General features: G+C 33.7%; 2 protein-coding genes and 1 pseudogene across 3 annotated transcripts; all 3 read left to right on the plus strand.

Annotated features, from left to right (window-relative positions):
* Positions 1-653: 653 nt before the first annotated feature.
* On the plus strand, positions 654-5,067 carry LOC120205386 (lysophospholipid acyltransferase 1-like). Its single transcript, XM_039205277.1, has 8 exons — positions 654-960; positions 1,401-1,456; positions 1,914-2,134; positions 2,234-2,642; positions 3,062-3,147; positions 3,311-3,374; positions 3,458-3,576; positions 4,876-5,067. Exons 1-8 carry the CDS (start codon positions 659-661, stop codon positions 5,011-5,013), a joined length of 1,395 nt encoding a protein of 464 aa, XP_039061208.1. The 5' UTR covers positions 654-658; the 3' UTR covers positions 5,014-5,067.
* Positions 5,068-7,829: 2,762 nt separating this feature from the next.
* On the plus strand, positions 7,830-9,351 carry LOC120205387 (annotated as a pseudogene).
* A 2,776-nt stretch (positions 9,352-12,127) lies between these two features.
* Positions 12,128-18,154, plus strand: LOC120205388 (histidinol dehydrogenase, chloroplastic-like). Of its 2 annotated transcripts, XM_039205279.1 has the most exons (15): positions 12,128-12,504; positions 12,896-13,017; positions 13,113-13,165; positions 13,254-13,326; positions 13,436-13,537; positions 13,615-13,716; positions 13,823-13,894; positions 13,962-14,024; positions 14,142-14,183; positions 15,160-15,219; positions 15,332-15,439; positions 16,570-16,743; positions 17,027-17,117; positions 17,666-17,950; positions 18,054-18,154. In XM_039205279.1, the coding sequence occupies exons 1-14, from the start codon at positions 12,378-12,380 to the stop codon at positions 17,947-17,949; spliced, it is 1,473 nt and encodes a 490-aa protein (XP_039061210.1). In that variant the 5' UTR covers positions 12,128-12,377; the 3' UTR covers position 17,950; positions 18,054-18,154. The 2 variants fall into 2 exon arrangements, with proteins under 2 accessions (XP_039061210.1, XP_039061209.1); XM_039205278.1 differs by having other exon boundaries at positions 17,666-18,127.
* The last annotated feature ends 1,686 nt before the right edge of the window (positions 18,155-19,840 follow it).

Raw genomic sequence — 19,840 nt, forward strand, 5'->3', positions numbered from 1 at the left:
TCTGTATTATCCGATCTAAACTAATCGATTAATAAATCAAATATAAATAATTACACTAAAAAATCCTTTTAAACCAAAATATTTCAATAATTTGGAGGAAAAAGTGCAAAACCAATACTCCCAAATTGTCGTTTCTTACCAGTCGATTTTCTCCACTCAAACATCATCGTTAAAATCATCACCTTTGTCCATTTACCGCGCTTCCCTTCTTGTACGTTCTGGCATATACCCTTTTGAAATAAACGTACAATCCAACACAGCACGTCACCCATGGCGTACTTCACAAATATAATGTCACTTATAAATAAATATTTCCTAATCTTTCCATCTAAATTTTTAGGGTAAACTATATATTTAGTATCTAAATTATTTTTTTTATTTTATTTTAGTATTTAAATTTTATTTTTTTAAATTATATCTAACGTTTAGTTTAGGTTTCAATTTAATACTTCACTGTTAAAAACGTAAATATGATATTGAAGTGTCATCATAAAATAATATCATATTATCATTAAAAATAATAAAATATCACATTAATAGTTTTGTTAATTTTTTAATACCGGGAACAAAATAATAATTTAGATACAGATCATGTAATTTACCCAATATTTTTCACATTTTATAACGTTGCAATCTAATTTGAAAGGGAACCAAAAAAATGGAGCTTGACATGGAAACTGTGGCGGCTTCAATCGGTGTATCGGTGGCCGTGCTCCGGTTCCTCTTGTGTTTCGTGGCCACGATTCCGGTTAGTTTCCTGTGGCGATTTGTTCCGGGTAGACTTCCTAAGCACGTTTACTCAGCCTTTTCAGGTGTGTTGCTTTCCTATTTGTCGTTTGGGGTCTCTTCGAATCTGCTTTTCTTGGTGCCCATACTGGTGGGTTATGTCGCCATGGTTCTTTGTCGCCCCAAGTGTGGGATTATCACATTTTTCTCCAGTTTCGGTTATTTGATTGGCTGGTAAGTCTTCCAGGAAAATTCTCATCTTCACCTTATTGAGCTGAAATGTGAGAAAGATTCAATTTTGGGTTAGCCTGCATACTTAATTATGATTCAGTTTTCGTTAAACAGCAATGCATGTCTCGGATACTAACTGATACTTTCTTAGGACCAATTGTACAGGTTTTTAGAAGGGCTTTCTATTTTTGGGATGCATTCTCCTCCCATGAATAAGAAAATTTATGATGGATGAGAGTTTAATCGGATGGGAAGATTGTTAAAATTTAATATTATTAATTAATGATGAAATCTATTGCCCATTTGGAAGTCTTGGTCTGCCAAAAACGTTATGTTTTGGCCATGCTTCATGTCAAATTGACTATTCATGCTTGGTGTTTCAGTATTTCTAAGCACTTATTTTGTTGTTTTGATAATTGTCAATTATTCGTGTTTGTTTCTAGCCATGTATATTACATGAGTGGGGATGCGTGGAAGGAAGGAGGCATTGATGCTACTGGTAAGCATGTTTGGAATTTCTCCTTTCACGTGTAAGAAGTTGTTCTTTAAAATCCCATTACTAGCAGGGACGGACGTAGGATCCTATGCTAGGGGGTGAACTTCTAAAATTTTAAGAGGGGGCGGAAATAGATTATCAATAGAAGAAAAAAATCTAAAATATATGATAATTTGAAATTTTCAAGAGGGTAGCTGCTCACTTGGTTTATCCCTGATTATTCGGTAAAATGGATAAATTAGGTAAATCTTATTATTGCTGCTCTTGAGTCTTGAGTTCTAATGAATGTCAACCCTTGTTTATTCCTATTCATGGGTTGTAATTACAAATATGTTCCCACATTGGCCTTTAAATGATTTTATCAGATTTTCTGTAGTTTTGTCACAAGTCCTCTAAAGAATGTTTCTGTAGTACTTTGTAGATGTTGGTTAACTTTGGAGCACTATCTTCTAATATGTAGGAGCATTGATGGTGTTAACACTTAAAGTCATTTCATGTGCGATAAATTACAATGATGGGTTGTTGAAAGAGGAAGACTTACGCGAGGCTCAGAAGAAAAATCGGTTGATTAAGTTGCCCTCATTAATTGAATACTTCGGGTACTGCCTCTGCTGTGGCAGTCACTTTGCTGGTCCAGTTTTTGAGATGAAGGACTACCTTGAGTGGACTGAAGGGAAGGGGGTAGGTCTATTAATTTGTTTGTGCATTTGCATGCCTTTTTTATTCTGAAGTTACCAGTATGAAGCTTCGATAATCTTGTCACTCTTTTTCCCTCTGAAGATTTGGGCTCATTCAGATAAAGGACCATCACCTTCACCTTATGGGGCAACTCTACGAGCAATTTTACAAGCTGCTATATCCATGGCAGTTTATCTTTACCTTGTTCCGTATCATCCCTTGTCACGGTTCAGTGAACCCATATACCAAGAATGGGGATTCTGGAGGAGGTTAAGTTTCCAGTATATGTCTGGCTTTTCTGCGAGATGGAAGTATTATTTTATCTGGTCCATTTCAGAGGCTTCCATTATTATATCTGGCCTGGGTTTCAGTGGATGGACGGAATTTTCTCCACCAAAACCAAAATGGGATCGTGCAAAGAATGTTGACATCCTAGGGGTTGAGTTAGCAAAGAGTTCAGTGGTGTTACCACTTGTCTGGAACATACAAGTCAGCACCTGGCTTCGTCACTGTGAGCATTTCCACCCACTATTCTTCTTTATGCTGCTTTTGTTATTTTCTTGAATATGATTTGTGCTTGTGTGCGTATAAATATTTCTTAAAATCTACATAACTTTTGGAATTGGTTTCTAAACTCAACAATGTTTGTTTCTCCAATCCTCTGGACTAAAGGTCGCATTTATTTATTTGTTGAGGAATCTTGATGGCTTGGTACGATCCAATTGTTACTTTTTGTCAGTTTCCTTCGAAAATCAGTTCTTCAATAAGTTACCATACATTGGATTACAAATATGACATTGCTTTTTAGTTTTTCTAGTGACGATGTTTACTTTTGTTAACATCAACCATCTATCAGGACAACATTGAGGTAAATGCAGGCTGAAGTCATAAGATGAGTGAAATTTTTTAACCTAAATTGTGTTGGTGCAGATGTTTATGAGAGACTTATTACAAAGGGGAAGAAACCTGGTTTCTTCCAATTGCTGGCCACCCAGACCATCAGTGCTGTTTGGCATGTGAGTCGTTCTGCTTTGCTGAAAACATTTATGTTCACAATACTCTCTCCTTTGTTTTTTTGTACAAAACAATCCTAAAAGAATATGACAGATATATTTTGCTCTGATTTTCCATGGCACTTCTCTCATTAGTTCTTGCCCTTTTTTTCTCACTTGTAAATAGGGACTATATCCTGGGTACATGCTGTTCTTTGTTCAGTCAGCTTTGATGATTGCTGGTTCAAGAGGTACAAATATAGGCATCTTTATTGTTTATGGGATCTGTTTATTATTATTATTATTATTTAGCTCCCACTTCCTTTCTGATCAGTTATTTACCGATGGGAACAAGCAATTCCTACAAATATGGGTCTAGTGAAGAAAGTACTAGTCTTCATCAACTTTGCTTACACACTGCTGGTTCTGAACTATTCGGCAGTCGGTTTTCTGGTTAGTTCTTTCTCTCAAAGTATCATTTACGTGAGATTAGGTAGAAATCGTATAATATTTGGGTACCATATGCATCCAATCAAGTCACCCTCTGTGTATCATCTATGAAACATGGACATGAGAAACCTCTTATTACTGTTTTCATAATGGTGTCCCACATGGAAACAATGTCGATATGATGTATTAGTACAGGACTTTGTAGAAATAAATAACCAAATTGGAAATGGTCCAACATGCATGAAAAGGACACTGGTTAGAGTAAGAAAGGAAGATGTTTGGGCATAGTGGTGGTTAAAACTTTGATTCCGAGATGTGTTTCACCTAAGCCAAGCTATGTCAAGGCATGCTCAAAGCTAAACTTTCCCAAGGGTCTAGGTGTTGACAAACATATAAGCTTCTCTCATTCAAAGGAAAAAAAGGGAAAGAAAATAGTTCATTAATAAAGTTATTAAGAGATGAACTGATGAAGGGATTACTTATTCAAGGCATGCTCAAAGCTAAACTCTTCCAAGGGTCTAGGTGTTGAAAAACATATAATCTTCTCTTATTCAAAGGGAAAAGGGGGGAAAATAGTTCATTAATAAAGTTATTAAGAGATGAAGGGATTACTTGGAAGTTGTGGGAAAAGGAATCTCGAGGTATTTGACTATCAGCCATTGACTTGGAGGATTTGATTTACGGCGAAACTAAATACTCAAAATCCTAAACAAATGGAAAAGAAAAATAATTTAAAATACTTTCTTAGAGAATGAAGATTGCAATGACCGAAAAGGAGAAGAGATTTACTTTGGGGTGCTTTTGAATGAAGAGAAGCAGCGAAAGATTGAACTTTCTTTTAGTTGCTAGGACCCGGATTTTCTTTGCGGAAGAACGTTCCGAGAGAGGTGGTTGTGCTTTGCATTTTTAGGCAAAATCATGTTAGGAGAAGAGTAAGGTTTGAGCCATGGGATCATAGCCTTGACTCATTTATTTGATAGTAAATCTGGAAGAAAAGAATAAATCCTGGAATGCTTTGTTGGAAGTCGATAATTGAGTAGGTGAATTATTTATATTTATATTTATATTGAATATTTTTATACTAAAACCAATATATTTATTGGCATGCTTTGTTGTATTTTTATTTTCAGAAATTGTGTAATATGTATATTGTTCGTCTGTATATCATGTTGTACATGGATTATATGTCGGTTCATGTATCATAAGATTATCATACAAACTAATGAACATAATAGATATCTCCTTGTACACATAATTGTATAGTATTTGATACGCTCTTTTGTTTACGTTTGTATCGTACAGGTATTGAACTTGCGTGAGTCGCTTGCCTTGTACGGAAGTGTATATTATAGTGGAACCATTGTACCGATAACATTGATTCTTCTTGGTTATATAATACCAGCAAAGCCTGCCAGATCTAAAGCTCGTAAGGAACAGTGAGAATAAACCCAGAATTTCATCTTTGGTTTGAAGTTTGTCATTTGTAACATGTCAAAATTTGTATGGAACGAGCATTTCTGTGTTTGAAGTCGTTCAATGTCAATCGGATTTTTTATTAAATAGTCTGAGACGATTACAAAGTAGTATTTGTTCATAATTTTTCTCAATAACTGATAATGTACATATCCAATAGATATAGTTGCTCGAATTTATAACTTAAAGAGAGAATAAATGAAGACTTTCCTATCTTTTTTAATGAACATACAAATGGTTCTCCCACTACATGATATTGTTGTGTTGAGTTTTTTTACTATTAAAAGTTACAAAATGGTTAATCGATTATTTATTATATTCCGAAGTCATTTTTTCCGTTAAAAAATTAACGGTCGTCTAAGTTATATGTTAACATGTTGATCGATATATGATAGTTGTTTGAGATTATGAGATTAGATTTTATCATATCTCAGTCAGTATGTTAATATCTAGCTTAGACGATCATTATATTTTTAACAAAGCAACTTCTTATAATTAAGGGACTCGATAAAGTAACTTTTTATAATCAGAAAATCATTTTATAATTTTTAATATTTGAATGTTAATAAAAAATAGTTGAATGTTGATAAAAAATTATAATAATTGAATGGCTAAACAAAACAATAACTTTTAATAGTTGAATGTTGATAAAAATAATAATAATTGAATGAGTCAATTAAATAATATTATATAATTAAAGAATCATTTATATATTTTATCCTCAAAATATAAAAGTGTAGATAGCTATCCAATACTTGGACTCCAAGTAATATCAATAATTGAAAAATATTATAGTGGAGCCGTTGAAGATATTGTGGCTTACGTGGTTGATTTGAGAAGCACAAAAAATAAGGGGAAAAGATTCCACACGTGGACCACGACTTTCAATGGGACTAAAGTATAAGTACATATCTATAGAGTATTGGTACCAAAAGCTAAAATTTATTCTAAATTTTAATTTCATAAATATATTAAAAGTATGTTTTTATTTTTTATTAAAAAAAACTTAAATGCACCATTACCTTAGGGGTGTTTGGATCAAGAAAATGATCATTAATAAGGAAGTAAACTTTTTCATATCACATATCCACATTTGGTTAAAAATATTCTCTCAGAAATCGTTTGGTTCACGAAATATAAAATTACCTTATAAATAAGATTATCGAAAAGTTACATGTCCTAATATTATTAAGAATGTTGTATTACTTTATTTGGATTGTTTGACAATAATGTAAGATTACAATGTTTGGTTGAAGAAATATAATATAAGAAAATATGTGTTTTTACCAAATTGTCCTTGAAATATTTTTTTAACAAGTTGAATTCTCAGCATTAAAGTTAAAATATTTACATGATAGTTCATAGAAAATATAAATTTTAATTTATATATATTTATACACAAATAATTTAATATATATTTTATTATTTTTTACTTTTTAAAAATACATAAACATACTTACACCAATATTTTTTTTTATAGAAATCACTAATCTTATTCAAAATAAGAATTATTCTTAATTAAATAAAGAGTTACAATCATAATCATAAATTAAACACATAATTAGGACAATTTCCTATAATCATTTAAACAAAACTAACAACTTAATATCGCATAAGGACCATACAAGAAAAGATTAAAATCTAACAAAAAAACTCGAACAAAGATAGATACAAAACAGATCTTATCTCTTTGACAAACGAACCACAAAAGGAGATCAAACTACTGAAAGACCACTGACAAATCACAAATCAGATTTGAGTGACGTGAAAATCTATCCACAAACGCATATCAAGTATCTAAATCCAATTCGAGGGTCAAAAGCAGGGAAAATCAACAATATAACATATAAGCGCCATTTTGATCAATTGTGGCGATGTCAAATCAACCATTAGAAAAATATAAGTGGAAACAACGGTCAAACGACCGAAAAATATGCCAAAAAGGTAGAAAAAAATGTGTCATAAAGACATATGAAAACGTGTCATACAAACATACTTATTGAAAATAAAAATACAAAAGATAATAAAGATGTAAAACAAGAAAATAAAATGACAATAAAGAATACGAACGGTCGGCAACCAACATTAAAGTTAATGTCATCGTCGATCAACAAATACAAAAAGAAAAAGGGATAAACAACTTACAAATGAGAAAAAACTTCGTTCACCTAATTTCTTTGTCAGTTAATAATACACTAAAGATATGATAGCAAGATATTTAGAGATGTACATACTTATACCGGTGTAAGTATGTGTTAATTGCTATTTTTTTAAATTTTATTCATGTTGCATGTATGAGTTATACAATAAAATATCATATCAAATTATTTAAAAAAATTAACAGAAAACACAAAATTATAACAAAAGAAAATATTTTATGAAAATTAATTCTAAAAATAAATGAAATAAAATAGATATAAAAAATATAATTTAAATCAAACGCATACATAATAAATATTCAAAATAAAATAGATTTTTTTTTAATTTTTACCATAGCACCATATTATTTTTACCTTTTATGTTTTCTTTATCATAGATGTATAATTTGAAGATTTTTTATATTAAGGCTTAAAATTAAAAGTGTAGATACCTTTCCAAGACTTGGACTCCAAGTACTATCAATAATTGAAAATATTATATTGGAGTCTTTGATCAAATATTGTGGCTTGGACTCCGAGACTTGAGGTACACAAAAAAGATTCCACTCAAGTGGACCACGCCTTTCAAATGAATGGCTAATGTAAGCGTATTTATGAATGGTCTTGCATCAGCACCCTCACAATTCACTTCCACTCTTCCTTCTTTCTACTATGGCTTTCCCATCCGACCAGCCTCACTTTGTGTTGTTCCCTTTCATGGCCCAAGGCCACTTGATCCCCATGGTCGACATCGCTCGAATGTTAGCACAACGTGACGTGATCGTCACCGTAATTACAACACCTCATAATGCAAAGCAGAGTCCACAAAACAATCGCTCGAGCCGCCGAATTAGGCCACCCGATCCGTCTAGTGCAGCTCCGATTCCCCGGCAAAGAATTTGGACTGGCAGACGGAGTCGAGCATGTAGACATGATACATACAATAGAGGACATGTCTAAATTCACGAATGCGGCAAACAGTGTGGACTTGGAGGTGGAGAAAGTATTGGAGAAGCTAACGCCACGCCCCAATTGCATCATTTCGGACATATGTCTGTACTATACCCTCAAAGTTGCTACCAAGTTTCAGATTCCAAGGTTATCGTTCCATGGAACTTGTTGCTTCTGTTTTCTCTGTATTTACAACATAAAGTCCTCCAACATTCTTGACAACATAACATCCGATCACGAATGTTTCACGGTGCCAAGCTTGACGGAAAAGGTCGAATTGACTCGATCTCAGTTACCGCTCAATCTCGTCAAATCGTGGAAGGATATTTTTGTTCCTATGGACGAAGCACACGAGGCATCGTATGGGGTTGTCGTAAATAGTTTCAAAGAGCTCGAGCCGTCGTATGTCAAAGAGTACGCAAAGGTAATGAGTACTTGGTGCATCGGTCCAGTTTCTCTGATCCACAAAAACGAGTTAGACAAGGCTGGAAGAGGTAACAAAGCTTCGATCGATGAACAACAATGTTTGAAGTGGCTTGATTCTCAAGAACCCAAATCTGTGATTTATGCTTGCCTTGGAAGCACCAACACGCTCAAGTACCCGGAACTTAAGGAGTTGGGTTTAGGCTTAGAGGCATCGAATAAACCATTCATTTGGGTCCTAAAAGGAAATAATGAAGCATCGAACCAAGTGGCAAAGTGGATAAAGGAGGATGGATTCGAGGAAAGAACCAAAGGAAGAGGGCTTGTGGTAATGGGATGGGCACCACAAGTACTCATTTTGTCACACCCAGCTGTAGGAGGGTTCCTAACACATTGTGGTTGGAATTCAACGATCGAAGGCATTTCTTCTGGCGTCCCACTGTTAACGCTGCCACTCTTTGCAGACCAGTTTACCAACGAGAAACTTGTCGTACAAATGCTGAACATCGGAGTGAGTGTCGGGGCCGATATGCCTACGACCTGGGGAGAAGAGGAATCTGGGTTCAGGTTGAAGAAAGAACATGTTCGAAACGCAATTGACCGATTGATGGATGATGGAAATGAAGGAATGGAGAGAAGAAAACGAGCAAAAGAGTTGGGAGAAAAGGCACACAAAGCTGTTGAAGTGGGGGGATCTTCTTATCTTAGCATGACAAGGTTAATCCAACATATTATCCAACAATCTTCAATGATGCGTTCGGATTTGGTTGCAACCTGACAGGGAAACAAAAACTGAGAAGGACCTTTATAATAAGAAAATCTACATCATGTGCAAATGTGATTGAACCGTTTGATGTATTTTCTGTACTGAATACTGATCTTGCTTATGTTTTTTGTTACATGTGTGTTAGGCTAATATATTTTTAATTTCAAATATAACATAAATAAATTTAATAGTACTGTATTAACAGTTTGATTAAAAAATTTAAATCTAAAATTTTAACCCCTAAACTTACGAAACTAAAAATAAACAAAATAAAATAAAATACATAAAGAATATAAGGACTTCGAGAATAATTTTACTTTTTAAAAAAAAATTATTTTGTTTTGATTGTTTTTTCCCCATCGTTGTCATTATAATTACATAAAAATTAATGACTCCTTATCTAACACAGTTCCTCGATCAAGATTAATCTACTTTAGTAACATGCGTATGATAACACACACCAAGCTTCGAGTTTAGTAAGGTAAAATCATACATAATATATTACTCTCGTACCATATTTCTTAAAAGAAATTAGAAACAACATTAAGGAAACATGCATTGATCTTCTAAACATAAATTCATCACAATTAGGGCCATAGATGAGACAAGTCATATCGTGAATTATTCGAGTTTGATTCAGTCAAAGTTTGATAAATACTCGATTCGAGTTCTTAATGAGCCGAAACGAGTTACTTGATATTCGACTCGAAAAAAATAATATAATTTTTAAAAAAATTAAAAAATTAATAATATTAATGTTTATGTGATGATTTTTTTTAAAAAAAAAATGCATTATAAGATTTTTATGTACTTAAGTTTCATGTTTAAATTCGAGTTTGAGCTTCAACCGAGTTAAGTTTAAGATTTTTTTATTTTAAGCCTTTTCGAACTTCAATTCATGGTTTCAAGTTCGATTCGAGCTTGAAAGTTTTAGGCTCCATTTTAAAGTTTTCGAGTTGAGTTGAACTCAATAATACTCGAAATCGACTCGGTTCGTTTATAGCCCTAATCACAACATTGTATTTGTATATCACTTCCTCGTTATAGATTTATTTTAATAGACATATAGATTTAGAACTTTTTCGATGTCCGATGGTCGAAAATTTGTCTTCTAACATGTTTATTTTAGTAGCTTATATTTTGGGGATCCGGTTAATTTTATTTTATGTGTTGGAATGAAGAATAATTGATTTTGGGTAAAGGTTTAGTGAGTAAAGTGGAGAAAGGAAGAATTTGAAAATTTTAATAAAAAGGTGAAGCTTAAGCGCCAATAAGAGAAAAGTTAAATTGACTAATGATTAATTAGATCATGATAAAGTGTAAGTAGTGGAGAGATTGATGGCTTAAGTCAGAATTATACATTTTAAATTTTATGAATAAAGTGCTAACTTGTCATTTCATTCATTTTAGTCTAATTAGGTTATTTCGTTAATTTTCTTTAATTTTTGCTTAAATTAAGCAAACCCAAAGTTAAAGAAACTTCAACTGGTTTTATAAGAGTACACAGGAAGGCTTGGAAGCGATTTCACTCGTTTCCTACCTCAAGAAATCACCATTCTTGTCGTTTGGAGCTTTAAACCTTAAAACCTCTTTAAAAATTGAAAACATGTGAAACTCTTGTTCTATTATCTTCCCTTATTAGTGTTAATTTCAAGTTCTGGGTAGGTTGATTATGAACCCTAAATGGGATCCGAGTTAAGGTTCATGATAAAATTAAAGGGTTTTATTTAAATTGATTTTATGTGATGTTAGATTTGTGTTAATTGAGTGTTCTTTTACATTTTTAGAGTCGAGAGGGTTGGTAAAAACTAGCACTTCAAAAAGAAAAGTTAAATTTTCTCGAAATAAATAATTGAGCTACTTAGGTTAAGGCGGGTGTAACTTTTTTGTGTGCTTTTATGTGTTTTCTGTCATCATCTTGTAGGCGATCTCTATGTGCTTTAGTGGTTCATTTAGAGCCTCAAATGATGGTAATTTGTGTAATGATAAGATTGATAAGTTTTGTAGTTGTCATTGTGATTAAAATGAACTGTGTGAAACCATGTGTATATTTGATGTCCGAGAGATGTTTCAGACTTATACCAACCCTATGAGGCCATGTATACGTGTATTGGGAGCTACGATCTCAAATGTGAAATTGGTTTTGTGGTTTGTTCGGTTTGATCTTGTGGTTTTTAACTATTCACCATTTTTTTAAACTCAACATCAAAAAAAAAAAACTTCAAATTTAAATAGAGTTTATTTATTTAAATTTATCATATAATAAACTCATAATGGATTGGTTTTGGAACATTAATTTTTTTATTCAGTTTGATTTGGAATAAACGATTTTTATATGTAAAAATTGAAATGAAACCAAATTATAAAATAAATCACATAATATAGTTTAAATCAATTTTTCAATTTTTCTGATTTTCATGTTGATCCTAGTTTACTCTTTATTTTAGACATAATGTAAAAAGTCCATTAATATTTGATAGAATAATCATTTTGTCTATTATTTTTTTGTGACAATTTTTGCCCTTAACGTTTAATTTTAGATTAAAAATGGGTCTATCTTAGAGCGCTAATCGTGTGTTACCTAATAATTTTCACTTATAAAGGGAGTTTTTTGCCCCAAAGTGAAACGTTAGAGCCAAAATACTCCCAAAAAATAGGGGGCAAAATGACTATTTCGATAAATATTGGGGGCTATTTTTGGCATTATGCTTTTATTTTAACACCCCCTTATATTCTCCTTTTTTTTTTTTTTGAAAAGAACGAACTGAATTTCACTAAAAATAATAATTTATCCATTAAAAAAGTAGTTTCAGTTTGCCCAAGCCCAACAACTAGGGCTGAGTCACTTGTGTTGTTCCCATCTCTCAACGGCAAACGCAACTCTCTCTGGTCTCTCTGCTCCCCGCGGTGTGACCGTCGTGTCGCTGCCGTCATCTGTCATCCACCTCCGCATAATCTCTTTAAATAACTAAACTCTTAAAGTATTTGTTTATATACAACAATAATTATCAGTTGATATTGATAGATTCATTAGGAGTTGAAATTAGTTGGTTATGGATTCTCAGCTACTACGATTTAACCCAGCCACTTATCTTCCTATTAAACCATTTCGCTCTCCCCATTCCTCTTCCTTCACTGCACCTAATTTCATCCGCCTTTCATCACTTTCTTTTCGTTCAGGTACTTCCTTTTTCGAATTTCTTAATTGCTATATGAAAATGATTGCTGTTTGTATTCCCGTTCCCTTTAATGATTATACATCCTTGATTTTCCAATTCTCTGGTTTGTTCATTTCAGCCAAGCATTTGGTTCATTAGTTGTATGAATCCATTGCTCAAAACCTGGGTTTGAATCTCATTTGCTATAAAATGAGACTACTTGTTTGTTCATCCATTTGGCTCAATATTTTGTTGCATGACTTCCACGCTCAAAACCGGGATTTGAATTTCATTTTTCCGTAAATTTGTTTTGCTTTGTGCTTGATAAAGCAGGTTACCTGTTCACCAATACATTCACCCAGTTTATTAAACTACGAGAAACATGTCTCTTTTTCTATCTTTCACTGTTACAGGATTGTCTTGTAAGAGGATAAGGTGTGCAATGAAGTCTTATAAGTTGTCAGAACTTAGCAAGGCTGAGGTAGAAAGCTTGAAGGCTCGTCCTCGCATAGATTTTTCTTCCATATTCGGCATAGTGGGTCTATCTCATCTTTTCCTTATTTCTTATGCATTATCTTTGTTCAGTTCCTGCTGGTTGTAAATTTTCATATATGGTGGTATGCTTCTTAGGTCCAACCAATAGTCGATGATGTCCGCAGCAGAGGTGACGCTGCAGTTAGAGTGTAGGTGTTACTTTCAATCTTTACATACGTTTATTTTCCTGTAAGCATTTTGTGTTTTAATGCATTTGCAAGTGTATTTCTTTTGCAGTTATACTGAAAAGTTCGATAAAGTGAAACTACAGAAAATTGTTGAGAATGTCTCAGAGCTTCCCTATCCTGAGGTACGTTTTTTTTTTAACATTTATTCTCCTTGAAATCTCATTAAACCTATAGCTTGTTTGTTGAGCTTGTTGTGCCCATTGCTTTTCTTGCTATGCTTCCATGTCTCAGCTTGACCCAACTATTAAAGAGGCATTTGATGTGGCACATGACAATATATATGCATTTCATCTTGCCCAAAAGTCAGCAGAGAGAAGTGTTGAGAATATGAAAGTAAGTTAATATTACTGTTTTGTTGTTGCATACTTCCGTATATTGTTAACATAATGAACATCTTAGTACTCTGATAGGGTGTTAGATGCAAAAGGGTTGCTAGGAGTATTGGTTCCGTTGGTCTTTATGTACCAGGAGGAACTGCTGTTTTGCCTTCAACTGCTCTAATGCTTGCTGTTGTAAGTTTATTAAATTAATTACATTAGTTTTATCTCTAGTTTTATTTCTTTTTAACAGTAAATCAAGATTAGCTTGATTTGACATTTGGCTTATTCCTTGCTCCAGCCTGCACAGATTGCTGGATGCAAAACTGTTGTTCTTGCAACTCCCCCAGGCCAAGATGGCAGCATATGTAAGGTATTTGCTTTTCTTTTTTCTTGAATAAACAAATAATGAGAGAAAGCTGATCAGTATTTTGCCACAGGAAGTATTGTACTGTGCCAAGAAGGCCGGTGTGACTCACATTCTTAAAGCCGGTGGAGCTCAGGTGTGAGAACATTGAATATATGATAAAAAAAATCAGCATTTGAACCATTTTACATTCCTATTAGATCTCAACTCTTCATTGTTTTTTTTTCTTTTTAATTTAAACTGAATTTTACAGGCTATTTCTGCCATGGCCTGGGGCACAGAATCTTGCCCAAAGGTAAGGATTCTGCGTCAAGTTTTTCTCAGTTATTGAGTTTTAGTACCAATAGATATTTATGGCAATTTTTTGAAGACACACGAGTAATGATTTTTCATGTGTTTACTGCTATGTTACCTGTACTTTGGTGTAAGTGTTGGACCCGGGTATGCATCCGACATGAGTCTGGCTAGATTTTTCTAATTTTTTTCTATGTATTTGGAGGATCCTTAGGGGTCACATCCCCAAATCCAAGTGTCAGACATGGATACTTAATGAAACTGAAGAGTCCAGGCAGCATAGTTTTGCTTTCAGCAATTTAATCAGAAACTAATCATCTTTTCTTTTGAGCTTAACTGATTAATCAGATTCTTTTATATGCTCTTATTAAGATATCTTTAATCTGAATTTTATACTTGGGTTTCTCCTTGCTGAAATTGTGTTTTACATATTTATGTCATGTCAAGTGGCTGGGGAACTGACAAGAAATCTTCAGTTATTTTTAAATAGTGTAATTTAATTAATTGTAAAAAATGAAAATCTTCAGCAGGACTTGTCCTCCACTGTCGTTTTCCTTTCCATAACTTTCTTTAGGTGCTTGTGTGTGGATAATAACATGCTGTTGTAAATAAGATAAGTAGCATGGAAAATATTGATTTTTATTTATGCTGAAATGCTATATCTTTAGAAAATTGTAATAATGATCTGAAAGCTACTTGATAAGTTGTAAACGATCAGAAAGCTATGCAACATGTTTAGGGTTCACTTTGTTTCATTTGAGCATGTATACTAAACTAAGAGGAGTCTATTATACCCTATGTCAAAGTAATTCCTCAACTGTTGCTTAGTTGTTCTAGACTTTGAATTTGATTAGTTGTTGAAGGCATGAAAATTCAGTCAAGATAGTATATATTTTAGGGAGGAAGATGACTATCGATTTATCTTGACCACACTTTTTCAGCTTTTTATTGTTGTTAAGGATTTGCCTTTATTGCAGGTTGAGAAAATTTTTGGACCTGGAAATCAGTATGTAACAGCTGCCAAAATGACACTCCAAGTAAGTTCAATTTGCTTGCTTGCAGAATTCTTTGATCCGATATAAGAAAGCTGTCGAAACACATGTTCTACTTCTCGATCTGATTCTACCTTTGATTCCTATTCCCTCACAGAATAGTGAGGCTATGATTTCAATTGACATGCCAGCTGGCCCTTCAGAAGTTTTGGTTATTGCCGATGAGCATGCCAATCCTGTACATATAGCTGCAGATTTGCTATCCAGGTTTTCTCATGCTTTTTAGTTCTTATTAACCACTATTTTACTTAAATCTTAAAGTGTTGCGATGTTTGTTACTGTATTGGTGAGACAATCTCAAGTTATCTGTTGCTTCATGAAATAGTCCATCAGGATGACTTTATAGACTTATATCTGTAATGGTATTTCCTTTTGGCTTTTATCATCAACTAGTATTTCTTTGTGTAAATCAAGATTCTAGAACCTCACAAGTTAAAGTCCATTGTGTGCATTTATGATCTCAAGTCTTGTTATTGCTATTAATATACAATTTTTGGCTTGTAAATCACTATCTATAGCAAAGAACTCTTTTTTGTCTCCATGTTTGGGAGATAATAGTTATTTATATGAACTGTGGTTAAGCTTATTTAACCAGAAGAGTATATTGGGCCGAAGTGGCCAGAGATCGGAAACCTTTAATCTGGAAACTAAATATTACTGACTAGTAGATAATTAACTATTTTATGGCAAGATCATTTATGGTCTTTGCTGCTTGGACTTAGGAGAGTGTTGCACATGAGAATCTTTCTCCATTTGTGTCAAACCTTTTTTAAGTTTTTCCCTTATATTTGGAGAGTTAAGCCCCATAACCTTCTTTGACTAAGTACTTTAGGAAAAAATGAAGCGTCAGAGCAACATAATGACTTTTTTAAGTTTTCGTAGACTTTTTGCCTATGATGTAATTTTCTATGATCTTCCAAGTCAAATGTGACTGTTTTAGATGTAGTCCTTTTTCTTTCCTAAATTTCATTTTGAAGTGGATGATTATTTGTGAAACCAAAACTTGCAAAGTAGATTATTCAATCCCTCATCTTGTGATACCCGGGTTAGATGCCTCTTTTTCTTCCATTGTTGTTAGAAAAGATTATGTACTGATTGATTAGTAAAGGATGGTCTTTATAATTAATTTGTTGCTTTTATGGCCTCAAGGGATGTTTCACATTTTAAACTTGGGATTTTTATTTTACAACCATCAGATTTTAGGTAGGATTAGGAGAATGGAACATGGTTGGTTTCCTTTCTGCAACACCAGATCCAGTTTACCTTAATTTGTACACACAACGTAAAAAAAATTGCTTCTATTGGACATGATGTAGTGACAACAACTGCTATTTTCAGGCTGAGCATGGCCCTGATAGTCAAGTTGTTCTTGTAATAGCTGGTGAGGGTGTAGATCTTAAAGCTATTGAGGAGGAAATTAGTAAACAGTGCCAAAGCCTTCCAAGGGGAGATTTTGCTTCTAAAGCACTAGGCCATAGTTTCACTGTTTTTGCTCGAGATGTGGTTGAGGTTAGTTCTCATTTCTCTGTCTTGGTGTTCATCTATTTTGAGCCCAACTTGCATAAAATTACTTAAGATGGTAAAACTTTATCATGTTTGTAAGCACACGCTTTTATTACATCAAAACTGGGCTCATGTTTACCCCTGCCTTCACTCAAAAAGTATAAAAGTTATGGTTTATTTCTTATTTTGGGTTTTTTTTCTTATTTTGTTCTTGCAATAATACAATTCAAGCATATAAAATATCTTGTATTCCACTTTCTGGGATTTCTCATGATCATCTTCTTTCTAGGCAATCTCCTTCTCAAATCTCTATGCACCCGAGCACCTTATCATGAACGTGAAGGATGCAGAAAAATGGGAGGGTTTTGTTGAGAACGCAGGTATTTTTTATTTTGTTTTTATTACTTTATAATACTATTTTTATTATTGTCATAATAGCCATTGTGATTGCATATCTAACTTCCCATGTCACTATAACATTATTTTGGTCAGACATTTGAACTTGTTTTACATACAAGTCCACCTGGTTTCGCATTTGCGTCTTTAAAATTTTCCTACTTGCTGGTTTATACAGTCTTTGTTTAATTGGTTTAAGATCCAAGTAGGTAACATTCAATACATATATGTATTCTCATGCTTTAATCAGGAATGTTATTTAGATTTTTCTGAAAGCTGATGATAGCGATTCTTAATGTAAAATACCAACACTCTCGTGCTTTGATCTGGGTCTGCATGCGTTATAACTCCCTACCATCATCTTTAGCTAAATAATACACATTGTTAAAATTGACCAATAAACATACATGACAAGTTACATTAGTTAGGCCTGCTACTAATTTAGTTACATTTGTTGGTCGATGAGTAATGTAAGCCTACATGACAAGTTTTCTTCTGCAATTGTTAAATCTCTTTGGCACTGTTCCTGCAGGTTCGGTGTTCCTAGGGCCGTGGACGCCAGAGAGTGTGGGAGACTATGCAAGCGGGACCAACCATGTTCTTCCAACATATGGCTATGCAAGGATGTACGGTGGGGTGTCGCTCGACTCATTCCTTAAGTACATGACCATTCAATCTCTGACAGAGGAAGGCCTAAGAAACCTGGGACCATACGTGGCCACCATGGCAGAAGTCGAAGGGCTGGATGCTCATAAACGAGCGGTGACCCTCAGACTCAAAGACATTGAAGCCAAGCATGCTTCTACTGTGAGATGATGTAAGTCAATCATATTATCTTGTATGATAGTTCCAAAGTTTGACACTGCCCTTGAGTTTGATTATTGTACTGTAACATATAATCCACTTTCACTGCTACGCAAGTGGTCTAGAGATTCGGGGTCAGTTTAATTTTTCCATTTCACTGCATAATACCAAATAAAGCCAATGAATGGGCTACATTTCTTCTGAAAACTATCAGCTTATACATGTCCAAATAAACCAACCATTATCGGAAGTAGGGGTTAGCATTCAACGAGTCAAATCGAGTTGAAAAGATCAATTTTTTGAGTCAAGTTTAGTTTTACTCACTCCTAATAAGGAGTCCATTTGATAAGAATACTTGCTTTCTAGATTGTTATATTCATAATCCCTCCATTCTTTATTCCACTTTCATTAATTCTTTTTGTTGGAAGCTATAAAATACTTTATAATTTATTCATAAACATATTTTTTAAATTATTCATAATTTATAATATATATATATATATATATATATATATATATATATATATATATATATATTTTACAAAGATAATTTTAAATGGTAAACCAAGCAAAATAAACATAAATCAGAGTTCTCAAGCTCTACTCATAATTTTATACTGTCGCAGTATTCCACTCAACACAAGCATACATCATTTCTTATCAAGCTTTAAAAGCAAATACAAAGTCACGAAAAGAACCCATTCCAAATAAAAAGACACAACATCCGTGTGTCACGGGCTACACTCGATCGAACAAGAAGTAAAGTCATGTGCCTAAGAAAGTCTGTTTGAACGATAAGTTTTATCGCTCCTAGGGTCCTTGTTAAGGTCAGGTCTTGTCTAACTCATCATAGTTCCGCAAGCGCACTACATGTTATTTCAATTTTCATCGTGAAACCTCCTTGGCCCTAGCCGATCGCCATTTTCGTCTCGAATTAACCCTCTTGCCATTGCTAGCCCGGTGGACGGTCTCCAAGCTCTATCTGTATTTAGAATCCACATGCCTTCCGGTGGTCTTTTCCACCTTATCCAATGTCTTTAGTTACTACTCTCTCTTTGTGACTTTTCTTTTGCTTTTTGGAACCCCCGGGCTAGTTTCTTTCCACTTTGTTATTAAAAACCAGGTCGTTTTTATTTCTCCATAGGTTCCCAACGATGGTCTAGAACAACGTGCCCTAGCACGTCCCATCCTTGTAGCTTTTTCCCGCTCGGTAGTTTTTCCTTATTGTGGAAAAATCAAACAAGTTGTACAATTGATTTAGGTGCACATGCAATTATTCAATTGCTTTCGGTGGCAGCATTAATTTTGTTAAAATTAGGTGCACCAATGATTGAAAATTAAATGGGCAAAATATAAATTTTAATCATTAAAATTTATGGTATTTACAAAATTAAGTCCTTAAGATTTAGCTATAAATACCTTATCTCATTTAGCTTCAAAACTATCCCAAATCATTCTAGTTTTCTTTAAATACTAGAGAGAATTTAGAGAGTTTCTTGATAGTTGTTTTCTCCTTTTTATCGAGAGAGAATTATCATTGTTTTCTCCTTGGTAGATCGAGAGAGGTTGTAATTCCTATTTTCTCATAGTGAAATTCTTCTACTGTTGCCCGTGGTTTTTACCCTAAATTTTTAGGGGTTTTCCACGTAAATTTTGTCTCTTTTATCTTCATTTTTATTTTCTCAAATTATCAGTTGCGATTTTACTCTATCCGATAGTCGTCTTCCGCAACAATTGGTATCAGAGTCAGATTTAAGTGTGTAATATCTGCTTATTGTCTTTGTGGTTGCCACCAAAAGGTGGATCCTCCAACATAAGAAAGTAAGAAGTTATTACCCATTATTTGAAGGTTCCAGATAACTATTCACGATAGTGAAATAGTGGGAGCTATCCGTAAAAGAAG

This window comes from Hibiscus syriacus, unplaced genomic scaffold (genome assembly GCF_006381635.1).
Source record: "Hibiscus syriacus cultivar Baekdansim isolate YM2019G1 unplaced genomic scaffold, ASM638163v2 tig00012409_pilon, whole genome shotgun sequence".
In the NCBI taxonomy this organism is placed as follows: Eukaryota; Viridiplantae; Streptophyta; class Magnoliopsida; order Malvales; family Malvaceae; genus Hibiscus; species Hibiscus syriacus.

What these genes read in the sequence shown, in the direction of transcription:
- LOC120205386 (XM_039205277.1), top strand. Translation starts at nt 659, where the DNA reads ATGGAGCTTGACATGGAAACTGTGGCGGCTTCAATCGGTGTATCGGTG. An exon ending in TTCGGTTATTTGATTGGCTG is followed by an intron (nt 961 to 1,400) that starts GTAAGTCTTCCA and finishes GTTTGTTTCTAG; the next exon opens with CCATGTATATTACATGAGTG. An exon ending in AGGAGGCATTGATGCTACTG is followed by an intron (nt 1,457 to 1,913) that starts GTAAGCATGTTT and finishes TCTAATATGTAG; the next exon opens with GAGCATTGATGGTGTTAACA.
- LOC120205388 (XM_039205279.1), top strand. Translation starts at nt 12,378, where the DNA reads ATGGATTCTCAGCTACTACGATTTAACCCAGCCACTTATCTTCCTATT. An exon ending in AAGATGGCAGCATATGTAAG is followed by an intron (nt 13,895 to 13,961) that starts GTATTTGCTTTT and finishes ATTTTGCCACAG; the next exon opens with GAAGTATTGTACTGTGCCAA. An exon ending in GCACAGAATCTTGCCCAAAG is followed by an intron (nt 14,184 to 15,159) that starts GTAAGGATTCTG and finishes CCTTTATTGCAG; the next exon opens with GTTGAGAAAATTTTTGGACC.